Source organism: Rattus norvegicus, chromosome 6 (assembly GCF_021556685.1).
Source record: "Rattus norvegicus strain SHRSP/BbbUtx chromosome 6, alternate assembly SHRSP_T2T, whole genome shotgun sequence".
Classification (NCBI taxonomy): Eukaryota; Metazoa; Chordata; class Mammalia; order Rodentia; family Muridae; genus Rattus; species Rattus norvegicus.
In genome coordinates, this window is record NC_141539.1 from 109,686,345 (window position 1) to 109,703,000 (window position 16,656).

General features: G+C 45.5%; 1 protein-coding gene across 3 annotated transcripts in view; it reads right to left on the minus strand.

Moving 5' to 3' along the window:
* Heatr4 (HEAT repeat containing 4) overlaps positions 1-16,656 on the minus strand; it is a 37,957-nt gene that overhangs the window by 20,141 nt on the left and 1,160 nt on the right. Inside the window, exons 1-6 of one of the 3 annotated variants that reach the window (NM_001432104.1) lie at positions 12,611-12,645; positions 9,235-10,205; positions 7,443-7,630; positions 6,153-6,293; positions 4,514-4,717; positions 3,149-3,292 (exon numbers count right to left, since the gene is read on the minus strand). In NM_001432104.1, coding sequence (NP_001419033.1) covers positions 3,149-3,292; positions 4,514-4,717; positions 6,153-6,293; positions 7,443-7,630; positions 9,235-10,157 — 1,600 coding nt within the window. In that variant the 5' untranslated portion in view covers positions 10,158-10,205; positions 12,611-12,645. Of the gene's footprint in view, positions 1-3,148; positions 3,293-4,513; positions 4,718-6,152; positions 6,294-7,442; positions 7,631-9,234; positions 10,206-12,531; positions 12,646-16,656 lie in introns of those variants that run through there. The other 2 variants (XM_087554302.1, XM_087554301.1) reach the window with 2 other exon arrangements.

The following is a 16,656-nucleotide window of genomic DNA, read 5'->3' on the forward strand; positions in this document are numbered from 1 at the left end:
TTATACACCAGTTTTCAATCCCTTATCACCTAGTCTCTAGTACTGAAATCGAAACATATATCCAGCTAGTTTTAGTTTAGCTATTCATCTTAGTAATACCACCAGCCCACTTACTCCCTCGTGGCAATTAGACTTGTGCTTTGCCGTCTCACGTCGTCGAATTCAGCATTTCAACTCGGGTCGAGTTTGTGCCGGAGTAGATATTGAGGTAGAATCCAGTGGGGGTCTTTTAGCTTTAACTGTGAACACTGACACTTTCCATAAACGCTGCCCTGAGGAGAATGGGAGGAGCTTGTGCTTCAGAGCAGCACTGCTGGGTGGTCATTTTGTCTGGGGTTCTTTTTTTTTTCTTTTTTTTTTTTTTCCTTTTTCTTTTTTTCGGAGCTGGGGACCGAACCCAGGGCCTTGCGCTTCCTAGGCAAGCGCTCTACCACTGAGCTAAATCCCCAACCCCTTTTTTTTCTTTTTTAATTTGGGAAAATTGTTCTTCTTAACTTTTAATTTAGGTGTTTTGCCTGCATGCATATCTATCTGCATACAACATACACGTAGTGCTTACAGACTCCAGAAAGGACTTTGGATCCTCTGCCATGTAGGTGCTAGGAATCAAACCTAGATCCTCTGGAAGAACAGCCAGTGCCCTTAGCCACTAAGCCATCCCTCCAGGCCTGTCTGGGGTTCATGGAGCTGTGAAGAATCCCATAGCACTCACTCAGGGTGAGTTTATGCTCCATGAGTATGATAGCTCTTTGGCGACTCCATTGGTGCAATTTAGGGTCACGGAGGGCACACACGCAATAAGGCATCTGGGGAGGCCCAAAGAAGAGTACCGGTCAATTATAGTTCTTCCCAGCTGTGGTGTGATTTATCTTTATCATAAGAAACTTTGCCTATAAACATAGGAAAGTGTTTTAGCTCAGCCACGAGCACCTGCTTTGAAGGCATAAGGTACTGGATTAAGTCTCTATCACTGTCAGTGAAAAGAAAACAGAAGCTTAGAGAAGAGACAGCCACTTAACAGAAGCTTAAACTCTTAAGCTGAAGCAGAAAGGGTTGTCATCTCTTGGCCCACACGTGTCTTCCCAAGAAACAGCAGAGCTGTGAGTGGTTTTGTACTTTTGTTTTTGAGGCTCTCTATAGCCCAAGCCAACTCCTGACCTTTCCGCCTCTCCTTCCCAAGGGCTAGTATTATAGGCATATACATCCACACTCGGTCTGTCTGTCTTTTTCACTTAGACTGTAGGCCTGTATGCCGACTGCTAGTTGAAGACCCTTGATCTCCAAATCCAAACTCTGAAATATTCCAAATGCTCCAAGACACAGACATGACGCCCCACAGGTGGGATCTCCACACCTATGCTCATGTGAGAGGTTCAATAAAAATGTAGACCCAGTTTACATATTGTATGAAATTACCTTTTGAGATTCATTATATATATATATGTATATATATGTGTGAAATGAAAATAGCTTTCACATTTAGACTTAAATTTCATCTCCAAGATAATTCATGTATGTTCAAATACTCTAAATCCGGAAATAGTCCATTTTTGCTTGTCCCAAGCATTTCAGATAAGGGATGGTCGATTTCGGGAAGTGTGCATTTCTAGTGAGCAAAAAAGTCTATTGGGGGGGGGAATGGGGAGGGGATTCCCATAAAGAAGGGGAGGGGGAGGGATTAGGGGGATGTTGGCCCAGAAACAGGGAAGGGGAATAACAACCGAAATGTAAATAAGAAATACTCAAGTTAATAAAGATAAAAAAAAAGTCTATTGAGTAGTCTAAAAAATTAAGTTATTTTCTTTGGGTAAGTAATAAGATTGAAATATACAAGGGCAGGAACTGTGGAAGGGATTTCAATTCTGAGGACAAAGGTGCCACATGATGTCTCAGTCCATGACAGATCACGTATACCACAGCTGTGTCTCCTAAGAGACACTGAAGCTGTCTTCAAGTAAATATTTCTCATGGTGTGTGCACAGTGATGAAACTGTATAGTGACCAAATGCCACAGACTGTATGAAGCTTTGGGTATGGGATTATAATAATATCTATTACCCAAAGAAACAAGGAAAAAAATTAATGTCAAAATATGTGTAGAAGTTTATAGCAGGCTCCTCAGAGGAAGTGTCTCTGTTGTAGATAGGAAGGTTGATCAGGCAAGGCCAGACTTTTCCAGCAGAGGGAGCTGCAGACTCCAGAACCTGGAAGATGCAGATGAGTTGGCTTGTGCAGTTTGCACGTAGGTGTGTGCCCCAGGGCCATCAGACAGTGACACATGGGGGGACCCATGTCTACAGGTCAATAAACAGGAAGAAAGTGGTGGAATCTTTAAAGGCAGGACAAGTTGGAAGAGGTACAGCCAGTCCCAGCCCCTCACTGGAGGGATAGCAGAAGCGTAAGCAGGCACAGGTGAGGATAGAATGAGCTTGGGGTGTCTTAGCTCAGAGAAGGAGCAAGTTGGCACAGGTTTCAGGCTAATGGTTCTGAGAAGGCCCATGCAGAAGAGTGGATGGGGTTTAACATTTCATCATCAGGAGCCTGTATCATTGAATCATCTTTGGTAGGTTATAATTTTGGCTGTAATTGAGGGGAAGTTTTTTTTTTAACCTGTTAAACTGCTAATAATGAGAATAATGCCAACATTATTTTTCCTAAATGATTACAAACTCTGGAAAAATGGGAAAAAAATCTTAATTCATTTTTAAGATTAAAATCTATCAAATTCATTTATGTATTTCTTTCTTTTCCCTTTCGTTCTTTTTTTTGCTGAGACTTAAAACTGGGGCTTTGTGCATGCCAGGACAGCATTCTACAACTGAGTTACACCCTCAGTCCTTATTTTTTTTTCTTTGTGTGAGTATCTTGTTCAAACGTAGGTACACGTAGTACCTGGTACCAATAGAGGCCAGAGGAGGACATCAGGTTCCTTGGAACAGGACTACAGACAGTTTTAAGCTGCCATGTGGGTGCTGGGACAGAGCCTCTGTAAGAACAGCCCATGGCCAGGAGCTTCAGTCTCATCTCTGGAGATAGCTGTGCAGGCAGACTCTGGGCCATAGTTTCTACATTTGGAAAATGAGCTCAGGTTATCTCTAAGGCCTCCCTCCGTTCAGATGTCCCCAAGCAACTCAGTCCTGGCTCTCACCTGGGTCCTCCGGGTTGGCGGCAACCCGGGGCCTTTCTAAAACAGCAGTAGCACATGTGGTGATGGCCTGGATCCTAATGTCATCGTACATGCTTTGTATGCCCCGTAGTAGGTTCTCCACCGTCTCATGATGCCATTCAATAACTATGTCAGGGAAGAAAGATGAAAAGAACCATCTGGTTAGGGTTATATGTTGTGCAATAAGTGGGAAGACAAGAAGAGGTCCCTTTCCCCAGGACATTTGCAAGGACCCCTTTAGCTCAGAGTAAAGAGTTCACAGACGGGCTCCTTTGGCGCGTTATTTTTGTGATGAGTCTTACACTTGTCAGGTAGTTCCCCCCTTCTCATCTTATATGCTTTTGCTCTTTACCTAAGTAACTTTTCGTGGAAGATAAATGGGAATGAAATACAATGTTTGGCTGATTAGGGCGGCATGCAGTTACTGAGTGTCAGTTAGTTAGGCTGAAGCAGGAAGATCATAAACTCATGAGTTCAAGACCAGTCGAAGCTTCTAGTGAGAGATGAGGTTCTCAGTTGGTAGAGGCATTCAGCCTCCTACTTAATGTTCTTTGAAGGAAAATAGATCCATGGTAACCACATTTGCACAAGCGAGACTGTCCCACAGTCAACTGCGTATATGTCTTTTGACAGTTGCACATATAATGGTGGGGCTGTATCTTTCATATTCCCTGTCATGAATCAGGACATGTTATCCAGCATGTCTCAGACACAGGTAAGACAGGGTTTCTGCCTGTGAAGTTTTCTCAACATGATTGTGGTAGGAGACCCCAAGAGCCAAAGAGAAGAAAAACTGGAAACAGCCACGTGGCCTGCTCAGTGTTCATAATTAAGGTAACTCCCCCACATCTCACCCAGAGCCCTCCCCCCTCCTTCCCCTCCTTTTCCTCCTCAGCTCTTTTTAGTCTCACAGCCCAGGAATCTAAAGTACTCATTCATTTGGAAGGTAAATCAACCAATATGGGAGAGGGAAAAAAAAAAAAGGTCAAAAGGCTTTGTTCTTGGACTTCTGTGGCTCTGACTTTGAGGAAAATTCTGCAGAGACAGTGCTAGCACAGAGTGGACGGTTTCCTGAAAAAGAGCCTGGTGTCCTGTTTCTCAGATCAGAAAGCCTACCACATAGTAAGTTCTCATGCATTACTGAAGTTCCCTCACAGACCTCCCCATGTAAAAAAGAACCCAGCGTAGATGAAAATAATGTTCACCTAGCGCCCGCTAGTGGAAGGCTCTTATCCAGACCTTTAATGGGGCAACCAGTTTCTACATTTTACAAATTAGGGCTGGAGTTTTCCAGACTGAGAAACATATTCAGAAGTATCAACTACCTCAGGATATCCCTTTACTTACTGAGTGCCCAGGAAGTCTTCCACTCTTGCAGCATCTTCCTCAGGACTGTCAGCTCCCAAGTAACATTCTCCTTCAGGGGTGTGACCTGCTTCTTTTGTCTCCTAGTCTTGGCAGACGAGTCTTCCTCCCCTACTTGCAGCAGAAGGCCCTTGGCCTGGGTTGGCAGTGCAGTCCAACGCTGGACTCCTTTCTTGAATTTATAAGCTGTGAAATGAAGGATCAGGTTTCACCTCACTGCCTGACTATGGAACCTAAGGACTTGTACATGCTTGCAAGTGCTATACCCGGTGTGATGACTTGAATAAGAATGTCCCCTACGGGCTCATGTATTTGAAGACTTAGTCACCAGGGAGTGGTACTATTTGAAAGGATTAGAAGGATTAGGAGGTAGGACCTTATTAAGAGTAGGTATGGCCATATTGGAGAAATTCTGTCACCCACAGTGAGCTCTGAGGTTTTGAAAGCTCAAACCAGGCCAAGTTTCTCTGTCTTTCTATCCATCTGTCCATTCCTGCCCCTCCTACCCCATGCTCCCAGCCTACAGACTAGGACGTAGCTCTCAGCTACTATGCCATCACCATGCCCGCTGCTGTGCTCCCTACCATGATAGTAATGGACCAAACTGCTGAAACTGTAAGCAAGCCTCCGGTTCAATGCTTTCTTTGATAAGTGTTGCCATGGTCATGGTGTCTCTTCACGGCAACAGAATAGTGATTAAGACACCCAGTTCCATGCTCAGCCCTAGACAGCCCATCTGAACAGCACAAAAGAATCATTGGATTTAGAGACACTGTCTCTTAGAAGATTGGTACATTTTGTTTTAGAAGCTCATTTCTTAGTCACCACCTTTGTCTTACAAAATAAAGAATGATATACTTTTAAAAAAGAAAAGGCAGGGAAATGGCTCAGTGGGTAAAGCACTTGCTTTGCAAACGTGAGGACCAGAGTTTGAATCCCTAGCACCCAGATACCTAGGCAAGTATGGCAGCCTGCCTAAAATTCAAATGCTTAAAAAACTGAGACAAGAGATATCCAAAAAAGAAAAAAAAATTAAGTTTGCTAGAGTAACTGTTGTATCAATGCTATCTGGGTTCGATTGAGAGGCCTTGGCTCAATGAGTAAGATGGAAAGAGAGAAAGACTCCCTAGCATTAGCTGCAGGCCTCCACACACATGCCCACCCTTGTGTACTCACACATACAGCTACACACATCACCATTCCTAGAAACATGTCTAGAAAAAAGAAAGAAAAAAAAACAAAATAAAAAACAAAACAAAAAAACCAAAGACTCGGGGTTGGGGATTTAGCTCAGTGGTAGAGTGCTTGTCTGAGGTACAGAGAAGCCATTTGGCGGAACGAGCCCAGGAACATAGGTGAGTGCGGAGTCTGATGAGCTTCCTGTGGTAGCCCGAGTGCACACATCTGATTGGTGATTACCCTAAAGCCATGTATTTATACCTAAGTGATATCAGATTCCAACTGGAAAGCAAGTTCCACCATCTTACGATTAGCATTTTACAATGTTTTTATTGTTAGGAAGAGAGTGCCCCATTGCTGGTAGTGTCCATGGCTTTAAAGAAACAGCCTCAATTCCGTATCCCCACACCCCCATTGTTAGTTTTCTGATAATGTTCCTTACGCATTTCAGGAAAAGGCTGGAGGCTCCACTTCTCTGGGGTTTCAGGGAAGACCTTAGTCAGGTGCTTGTCATACCGATTGAGGTTTTCCAGGACAATTTGGTCTTTCCTCCCACCAATCTGGTGAACGATCTTCACTCCATCTATGAAGACAAATTCAATGAATGTGCGTAGCCCAAGCTGGCCTCAAAGTTATGCTCTTTCTGCTTCTCTGCCTCCCAAGTGCCAAGATTGGAGCCATGTGCCACCATGCCCCAGACTAGAATGGTCACAGCTGGTCACCTCATAAAGGCCTAGAAGGTGCAAAGACAATGTTTTCCCGTGGTAAAGCAGAAACTAATTTCTAAGTAGTTCTGGACACTGAAGGGGCACTTAATTAACTCTGCCAGTTGCGAATCCCCTAGAATAGTTTTGTTAAGCTCCTTCAGGAGACCTGGCCTATAGCAGTGTAGAAGCAAGATGGATGTGATGGTGAAGCAGCAGCAGCATGGAACCAGGCCATGGTGGTGCAGGCCTGTAATCCCAGCACTCAGAGGCAGAAGCAAGTAGATCTCTGTGAGTTCAAGGCCAGCCTGGTCTACAGAGTGACTTCCAGGACAGCTAGGGCCACACAGAGAAGTCCTGTCAAGAAAGAGAGGAGAGGAGAGGAGAGGAGAGGAAGAAAAAGAAGCCCACTTAGAACACACAATAGCTTGTGTTCTGCAAGGCTGGGCATTGAAAACTTAGCTAGGTGGAGGGACGAGAAGGGACAGGCAGTCGTGGTGACCTTCTGCGTGCTAAGCACAAGTTCCTCAGCTGCTTTCTTGTCTTTTGCACTGAATGTACAGTCTTGCTAACATTGCTTTACAAATAAGCATCATGTTTTGCCTTGGCGGGTGTGTGTGTGTGTGTGTGTGTGTGTGCGCGTGCGTTGTGTAATTTGCTGAATGTCACTAAGAAGGAATCAAGCCAGTGTTTAAACAGATGTGCCAGACTCCAAAACCCGTGGGTTTTCTGTTTTGTTTGTTTGTCATTTGTTTTTTAAAACACAGCAGGTCAGGTGGGTGGGAGGGGATATCTAAAGTGATAGGACAGAGAAACGGTCCTCCCAAAGTCACAAGCCCCTTGGTAAGATGGAGAGACAGAGAAGCAGGCAAAAACAATGTGTGCTCTCCACTAGATACCCCTGCCACAAATCCCGTGCTAACAGCCCTGGTTGATGCCCCCAGAGACTCGTCTCCACCCACAACCACTTTTTTCCCAAGATGCCTTATTTCTTCAGTCCACACTCCCACCCCAGGGCCCAGCATTACCAAAGTAAATCTCCTGCTCAAAGGCATTGTCTGTAGAGTAAGCATATTCTCCAGCTTTGGGGTTCACCTGCCGGAAGGGGTTCTTAGGGAGATACTGGATGTTGCTTCTCTCTTCTAGGATCCACTTGGCTGTCATGTTGTTGCCGAGGGTTTCAGCAGCGTATACTTGTGGGGAGTAGCCAGGTAACCTTAGTGGAGGCGAGAGGAGGGGGAAGGGAAGGGGTAGACGTTCCCCCTTAGGTCCAGGTTTCACCGTAGCACGCTTAAGCTCTGCTCCTACATGGGAGCATCAGAACCGCTGTGCCTGATGACCAGCATTCTCTATGGTGCCATTTGAATATGGAGCCTCTGGAAGAGACCCCTCCTGCCACCCTGCTCCCCTCCCATTTTCTTCTCCCTTTTTGACATGCATGGGGAAATTGAGAAAGGACCCTGTCATGTAGCTCAGGCTAGCTTAGAATTTAGTATGTAGACCAGGCTGGCCTCAAAGTTGTGCTCTTTCTGCGTCTCTGCCTCCCAAGTGTGGGGATTACAGGCCTGTGCCACCATGTCCCGGTCTGCCACTCGTTCTTCATGCTATTAAAATTTGCACGGATGTGGGGAGCGGATACCACCTTCTATGTGACCTCACTGAGTCTGTGTGGGAATGAATTGTCTATTCACCAGGTGGACACATCTGTCCTTTTGTATTCTATTCCCAACTTCCACACACTATCTGAACTAACAACATCAACCAAAAAAAAAAAAAAAATCAACTTGTATTTGCCCACTAAATACAAAACTACATTTTGACTTCTTTTTAGTTCCCTTTTGGAGGACAGGGAGATTGGGATAGCTCCCATCTTCACTCTGGCTGGGATGAAGAGGATTTAACCCAAGAAACATGGGGCCATCTTCTGCTTTTGGAGCGCTTGCTTCTCTACCCTGAGTCTGGTCCTGTCAGTGACCGGTGTCAAGTCACTGAGGTCAGTGAGTCTTATTCAAAGTGAGGCAGACCCAGCAGTGCCATGAACCCCCTGCCCTCTTCACCATCAACCTGGCTACATCTCCAGGAGCTCTACTGAGCTGGACCATCTGCACGAGAGCTCAGTTACTGGAAGCTAAGGACAGAATCCTTGAAGACTGTGACTCTGGGGGCTGGAGAGATGGCTCAGAGGTTAAGAGCACTGACTGCTCTTCCACAGGTCCTGAGTTCAATTCCCAGCAACCACAGGGTGGCTCACAACCATCTGTAATGAGATCCGATGCCCTCTTCTGGTGCGTCTGAAGACAGCTACAGTGTGCTAAATAAATCTTTAAAAATAAATAAAATATAAAACCTGGTCCCCTTAAAAAGAAAAAAAAAAAAAAAAGACCGTGACCCGTTCAGGGTGTGATTGTTGTCCCTTCAGAGATATCTGGCAGTGTCTGAGCCATCCTTGCTTGCCACAACTGAGAGGTGCTCCTGGTTTCTAGTTTCTAGCAGGTAAAGACAGAGAGCTGCTAACATCCTGGCAGCACCGGGCAGCAGCTTATGATAGAGTAGTGTCCAGCCCAGAATGTCAGTAGAGAGGCTTAGAAACCTAACATGAGATCTCAGAGAGTGAGTGGTGGTGAAGCGGAAGTTGACGGAAAGTGTATTCTGAAGTGCGGACTGGGATGTAGCCAGGGATGGTGGGCTTGCCTAGCAAATGCAAGGGGGTTGGTTTGACTGTAAGCACCAGGGAAGCCTCGAAGATACCAAATAAGGAGCCTATGGGAATCCTTGAAGGGGAGCCATAGACTTCGCCAGGCCTGTTTAAGGCCAGCCTACCTAAAGTAAACCGGAAGCAGCAGCTCTGGTTTCTTTATTTCCTTTGGTGGCGGCGGGGCACTTTCACCCATAAACTCTGCTGTCTCTTCTGCTTCCAGTTTTTTGAGGAGCTCCAAGTCACTGGACGAAGTGAGCTCATCCCGAATGTGGCTCCAGTCGTACTGCTGGCGCAGAAAGGGCTGCCATTTGTTGGGCGATTGTCCCGGTCTCACTGGTCGTTTGCTCTGGATCCATCGTGAGGTGCGCTTGTCCAGCTTCTCCAGCACGATGGCTTCCCAGCCTCGGGCTTCCTTCTCAGCAGGTGGAAGCCAGGTTTCCCTTTCTTCCAGACTCTCATCTAGAGAGGGTGTCAGGTCCAGCAGATATGGCTTTAATTTGTGATAGCGACTTTGTCCAGGAAATGCTTTCTGCTCCGGGCCTTCCGGCTTTGGTTTCACTTTTTTAGAACCATCAGACTTTTGTGTCTTTGCAAAGCCAGTGAAGTCTTCCGGAAAGAGGGTTGAGGTATATGTCTTTGTAAAGTGAGTGATGACTTCTGGCAAGAGGGTTGTAGTATACAGAATCCTAGTGCGCTCGGGTTTCTTAGTTTGGATCTTTCTGGTCTGCAGAGGTGGTACGATGTCTTCTGTGTTGTAGATGTGCTTAAAACTGTACTGGCTGAAAGGCATGCTGGGCAGTCCTCGCTGCCACCTCACATCTTGAGAGAAGGAAAGGTTGGCGGCTGCACTTTTCAAATAATGGTTTTTGAGTTGCTCGCAGTGCCGTGGGTTGAAGTGGAAGACAGGTGGCACTCTGGAGACGGAGGCACACTCCGCCTTGTCTTTGGTTTTTGAGTGAAGGAAGACCATGCCCCATCCCAGCCGAGGGGGCCGTGGCTCGAGGCAGCAGAAGGAGGAGCCCTTTTTCTTTTTGGGCTTGGTCATGTCTCCCTTCAAATCTTTCTGTCCACACTTCTGGTTCACAAGCAGAGCCTGCAGGCACCAGAGAGAGGAAGAGTGAATAGTCTAGGCTAGGAGGAATTAATTGGAAGCCCACAGTGAAGTAAGGAAATCCTGGGAGTTTAGGGAGCGATGAAGAAATAATGCAAACTTCTAAATATTTCTTGTAACAGACCCTTGCTTCAAGTTTTCACTTTTGTCTCTAAGGCTCAGACCTTCATAGCCTCTTACATGAGAGATTGTGGCTTTCCCCCACATTTCCAAGTTTAAAGAATTCATTTCTCTGTTTAAACTGCTTATAAGAAACTAGGTGTGGCAGGGCTAGGAGGTACAAGAAGAGTAGCAGGGTGAGTGCTGGAGTTCCAGGCTAGACCCTACTCTTCAGAGGAGCAAGGGGTCGGGGATGACTATATTGTGCTTTGGATCGACAACCCCACTTCTGGTGTCCTCTGGCCACCCCCTTTCCATCCCACAGTACAGCCTCCTCTCATGCTCTCTGCATGAGTGACTTTTCATCCACATTTGATATAACTTGACCTACTTCTTTAGGGCCAACTCAATACCTACCTGTCCCCAAACTCTTTCTTGACTTGTTAAGTGGTGTTTAATCTTTATGTGCCCTGGCCTGTCATTTAGCAGCGGGTCCCCGTCATTCCCAGGGGAAACACTTCTCTTTCCTTCTGACCAACTGCTGCCCATTGGGAACTGCCCCAGTGTCAGTCAGACTTCTCACACTGTCTTCTAGGAATGAGACTTGACCTTGTGCTATTTCTTTCGTCAGGGTCATTTTCTCTACAGTGTTTGCTGACAGGCCAGCATCAGTAACGACCTTCAAATTAAGTCACACAGGATTATTTTTATATCTCTCTGGGATTTTATGTTCATGAAGACATTAGTCTGTTTCATTTCTTCACAGCCACGAGGTGAGCATGGCCACAAGGGCATTTGATATCTAAATAACCAGATTAGAAAAATTAGGGCAAAGGTAAAGTTTGGTCACAAGGAGGTATTTTTCCTGAAATGGTGCCCACTCTACGGGGATGATATCAGTGTTCTTCTTACGAAATATTTCACATTCTTACACATTAGTGTGGGTCTTGCTCCTGTGCCAGGAAGTATTTGACCCTGACATTTTATTTTATTTTTTATTATATTTTTATATAGTTTATTTTATTGGAGGGGATACATATGCCAAGGTACACTTGTGCAGGCTGGGCTGGGCCATGTGGGACACAAGGTGGTCAACCTTGGAGGAAAGCACCTCTACCTACTGAGCCACCTCACAGAGCCCCTAAGCACCTTCAAAACAGGATGAGGAAGGTTCCCCTCCCATAGAGTTATGGAGGGTGTCCCCAGGCATGCCTTTATCCTGTGCCATAAAGAATTTTGTATGGGGTTGGGGATTTGGCTCAGTGGTAGAGCGCTTGCCTAGGAAGCGCAAGGTCCCGGGTTCGGTCCCCAGCCCCGAAAAAAAGAAAAAAGAAGAAGAAAAAGAAAAAAAAAATTTGTAATAATGTAACCATAAAGAATACCATGTTGTCTTCAGTTTTAATACATTCTCAAAGAATAGCTAACATCTGGTATGATGACTGACTGGGAAGGAGGGGGCTCCACGATATAGGTTCATGTTAAATGTTCCAGCCTTCATGTTCTCCCCCACCCTCCTTCTGTGTGTGTGTGTGTGTGTGTGTGTGTGTGTGTGTGTATGCTTGAATGTTTGTCTGTCTGTCTCCACCCCTTCCCCATCTTCCCTTTACTGGACAGAGAACTGATAAGAAGCCATGTTGTGTTGGGGCCTCACAGCCCTTCCCCCTCACACCAGTCCTGCCGAGTGCTGTGCTTCTCCTGTCTGCTCTCCACATCCCGGCCATATCATCCCCACCCCTCTGCCCCACGTCACTCTGAATAAAGCTGACTCTGAAGGGCAACTGGTCTCAGCTTCTGTATAAGTTACTTTTCTATTGCTGTGATAAGACATCATGACTACAGAAAACTTATACAAGGAAACTTTGTATTGGGCTTATGGTTTCAGAGGATTAATGGTCAGTCATGGTAGGCACGATGGTTGGAGCAGCAACTGAAAGCTCACATCTCAAACCTTAACAGGAAGTAAAACATGGCGCTTAGAGAAACCCACATTCCCTGGTTATGGTCACTAATATTTGACTCCAGAATAAACTACCTCTTTTACTCCTTGGCAGTGAGAACCATCTCTTTCCTTTATAATACCATTAAACAGCCTGATATAATTCCTCCACCTTACGAAATCCATACCCCAGCCACAGCCAGAAGAGACCCAACTAAGGTCACAGCTGTGTGGATGCTGAGCCTTTTACATAACACCGGTCTTCTGGGTTACCTCAGCCCGCCCTCTCTCCTGCAGCTGATGCTGACGGAGGCTTTCTCATCCCTCCCAAGCTGCAGTGGTTTGACATTACCTCCCAAGTGCTGTACTGTCCCACAGTCCAGTCTTAAAGAGAAGCAAGGTTCCGTATCATAAACATTTCCTTGGTTGCCTAGCTTCCAAAGCTGCTTGGTGGTCCCCAAGCAACCGAGTCTTCAGAATTCTGAGTCCACTCACAGAAGCTGTGGGTTCTGGTGGGGTATCTTCTATTGCTTGTTAAATCTCCTTTGTAAACTGCTAAGCTTTGAGAAATTGTTTCGTATTTGTTGACTGGCAGCTCACTGGATTTCCTAGCCATTCGTTACAACAAGCCCTTCTAGGTCTATATAAGTTCATAGGCTCCGTTCCCCAACCCACTCCAGGAGCCCTTACACCCTGCCAAGAAGAGCCAACCTCAGAACATCTGGATTAGCAACTCTGGCATTTTCCAGATTACCAAGCAGGTAGAACGCGTGCTGAGATAAGGTTGTCTCTCAGGTCTGGTCCATTCCCCTCTCTGCTACCACCCCACCCCCACCCCCACCCCCAGTCCAATTGCCCCATGTCCTGGCTGCATGATGAGGTAACGACACCGTGTTTTGTTTTGTTTCTGTTTACAACTGCTTTCTTCAAATCTTGTACGTCAGATAGCTCAATTTCAAGCCTATGGAAATGCTGGTCTTCAGGCAGCATCTGCTTGGAAAATTTGTCCAAACAGCAGGGAGACCTCTGGGCCTAGCACTAACTCACTTGCGGCGTGACGTTCACGTGCCACCATCCTGTCTTCTTCAGTTGGACTTAAGCTTTTAAACTTAGGAGCATTCCTTTACTACTTGTTTTGTTAAAAACAGCCTGATATAATTTTAAGTTAAGTTATTTAATGAGGCATGCTATAACATGACATTGCCGATGTTGTACACAGTTCTAAAAAGTCAATCCTTTCGAGTTTGTAAACTTTCAGAATAAATTAAATTTTTTCTCCTTTTTTCTTTTTCTCTTTTTTTTAAAAAATAAGTATTTATTTACTTTATTTATATGAGTACACTGTTGCTGTCTTCAGACACACTGGAAGAGGGTATCAGATCTCCTTACAGATGGTTGTGAGCCACCATGTGGTTGCTGGGAATTGAACTTAGGACCTCTGGAAGAGCAGTCAGTGCTCCTAACCACTGGGCAATCTCTCCAGCTTCCTATTCTCTATTTATTTGTTTGTTTGGTTGTTTATTTTATTATTATTTTTTAAAAGATGTGGTCTGTCTAAGTAGTCCTGGCTGTCCTGGCCCTCACTGTGGAGCCCAGGCTGACCTTGACCTTGCACTAATTCTCTTGCCTCTGCTGGGATTGCAGATATGAGCCACTGTGCCTGGCTTTCTATTGTAGCTGTAATATTCTAATCATACAGACTAGCTTGCTACAGTAAACATGGGTTGTGACTTTACCAGCACTGCTGCACCACACTCACGGGCACTGCCTTTGACAGGAAGAGCCTTAGGCCAGAGTGATAATCTGGAAACTATGACAAACTGAAGCGAGCAGAGCTCAGCTTCTGAGTGAATACAGGGACAGACAGAGAGCCCCACTGATGGAGGTGCTGAAGTGAAAGGATTCTCGTGCATCAGGCTTCGGATTTCAGGTTTGAGCAGACGGTTCTTGTGCTCTGCTCACGGGCCTCAGGCTCTGTCACTGTGAGCTTATGCTGAGACAATATCACAGTGGCAAGAGTGTCCGGCAGAGGAGGCTACGTGCCCAACAGATCAACGTAAGGACAGGTCTATTTTGGGTCCAAGCCTGTGCTTGTCTGTTTGCCGTCTCTGGGCTGTGGTGAGGCAGTAGGAGGCTACAAAGGAGCAACCTTCAATATGAGCACCAGCCAGCACTCTCACCCTCGGATTCTCACAAAAGAGTGAGAAGGGATTTCCTCTCTGGAGAGAGAGAGAGAGAGAGAGAGAGAGAGAGAGAGAGAGAGAGAGAGATATGAAAAGGTGGGACAGCACTGACTCAAGCCTTCAGTCCCAGCACTTAGGAGGCAGAGTTCTGTGAGTTTGAGGCCAGCCTGGTCACAAAGTGAATTCGAGAACACCCAGAGCTACACAGAGAAACCCCTTCTTGAAAAAAAAAAGAAAAACAAACAAAAAACAAAGCAAAATAAACAAATAAAAACCCAAACAAACAAACAGCAAGTTTTTGAAAGTTCTCAAGAAATGAACTGAAAGACTGTGTGAGCCAACAGCCTCTACTCTCAGTTACAGATGGAAAAAAGAAGGAAGGAAGGAAAGAAAGAAGGAAGGAAGGAAGGAAGGAAGAAAGGAAGGAAGGAAGGAAGGAAGGAAGATGGCAAAGATTTGGTTGGAGGTCACCCTGGGCTACTGCGACATACATAGCCAGACCCTTTACATTTTAAAACATGGTACAAGTCATTGACTCATGCTTGAAATCTTGGCTACCCAGGATGCTGAGAGAGAAAAATGGTGACCTAGTGAGACCCTGTCTCAAATAAAGTCACAAAAAATGCCAGAGATGGAGCTTAGTGGTGAAGCCCTGATTGAGTCCCCAGTACAGGAGGAAACCAGGAAAATCAGTCCACCAAAGCAAACAAAAACCCAAACACAACACTCTGATTAACTTTTTTGTAATAAACATCACACACTTTCATGGCTATTTATTCCTATGAGCCTCTGTGGGTACACACCTTTAATCCCAGCACTCAGGAGAGGTGGATCTCTGTGAGTTCTAGGCCAGCCTGATCTACATAAGGAGTTTCAAGACAGTCGGGGGTGGGGGGGGAGTTTTTAAAAATAAAATGAAAGAGAATTATATTTCTAAAGATAGAATTCTTAATGAAAGTATTATTAGTATTTGCAGAATGCTAGGTGTGGAGGGGAGGAATCTGAGTGTATTTTCTAAATTCTCTTCTCCATATAGGACATGATTGCATGAGAGTCACTCAAAGACCTTCAAGGCACTAATAGGCAGGGATACCAGCATTTCCAGTTGTCTGGCTGTGAGTGCCTTAGCAAATCCAGCTCTCTGGTTCTTTATTTTTCCCCAGTAGGGTTCTTAGTGAGATTACGGATTAGCCGTTATTATTATTTACTTTGTTTGGTTCCTGGGGCTGTATGCACAAAATATGGTTGAAGAATTCATAGTAGTAACACAAAAATTGCTATTTCCCAGTTCTGTGACCAGTGCATGTGAGACCATTTGAAACTAGGTTAAAAAGCTCTGTCTAGGCAAGTTCTTCAGGGTAGCTATTCTGGCCTCCTTTTCTTCTTCTTCTTCTTCTTCTTCTTCTTCTTCTTCTTCTTCTTCTTCTTCTTCTTCTTCTTCTTCTTCTTCTTCTTCTTCTTCTTCTTCTTCCTCCTCCTCCTCCTCCTCCTCCTCCTCCTCCTCCTCCTCCTCCTCTTCCTCCTCCTCCTCCTCTCGGAGCTGAGGACCAAACCCAGGGCCTTGCGCTTGCTAGGCAAGCGCTCTACCACTGAGCTAAATCCCCAACCCCCAGCCTCCTTTTCTATAACTGTGATAAAACGCCAACCAAAACCAGCAAGTGGAGGAAAAGGTTTATTTGGCATTAACTTCTGGATTACAGTCCGTCCCTGAGGAAAGTTAAGCAAGAACCAGGAGGCAGGAACCACAGGGGAACACTGACTTGTTTCCTTCTGTCCACGGTCAGTCAGACAGCTTGCTTGTTCTCTCTCTCTCTCTCTCTCTCTCTCTCTCTCTCTCTCTCTTGTACTTTGTTTGTGTGTGGGTGTTTGGCTGGCATGCGTATGTCTCAGATCTCCTGGAGCTAGACTTGCAGAGAGCTGTGAGCTACCTTGTGGCTGTGGGAAATGAACTCAAGTCCTTTGGAAGAACAGTCTATGCTTTTAACCACTGAGCTGGTTCTGCCATCCCCAGCTTTCTAATAGAACCTAGCTGACCGGCCCAGCATAATACCTCCTAAAGTGGTGTAGACTCTCCCACACAAATCGTCAGTGACACATAGGATAATATGATACAGGCTTTTCCTCACGTGAGCTTCCCTGTTCCAAAGTTTCTAGTTTGGGTCAAGTAAACAAAAACTAACACAGTTAGTTATTCTTAGAATAAGAGGCAAGTACA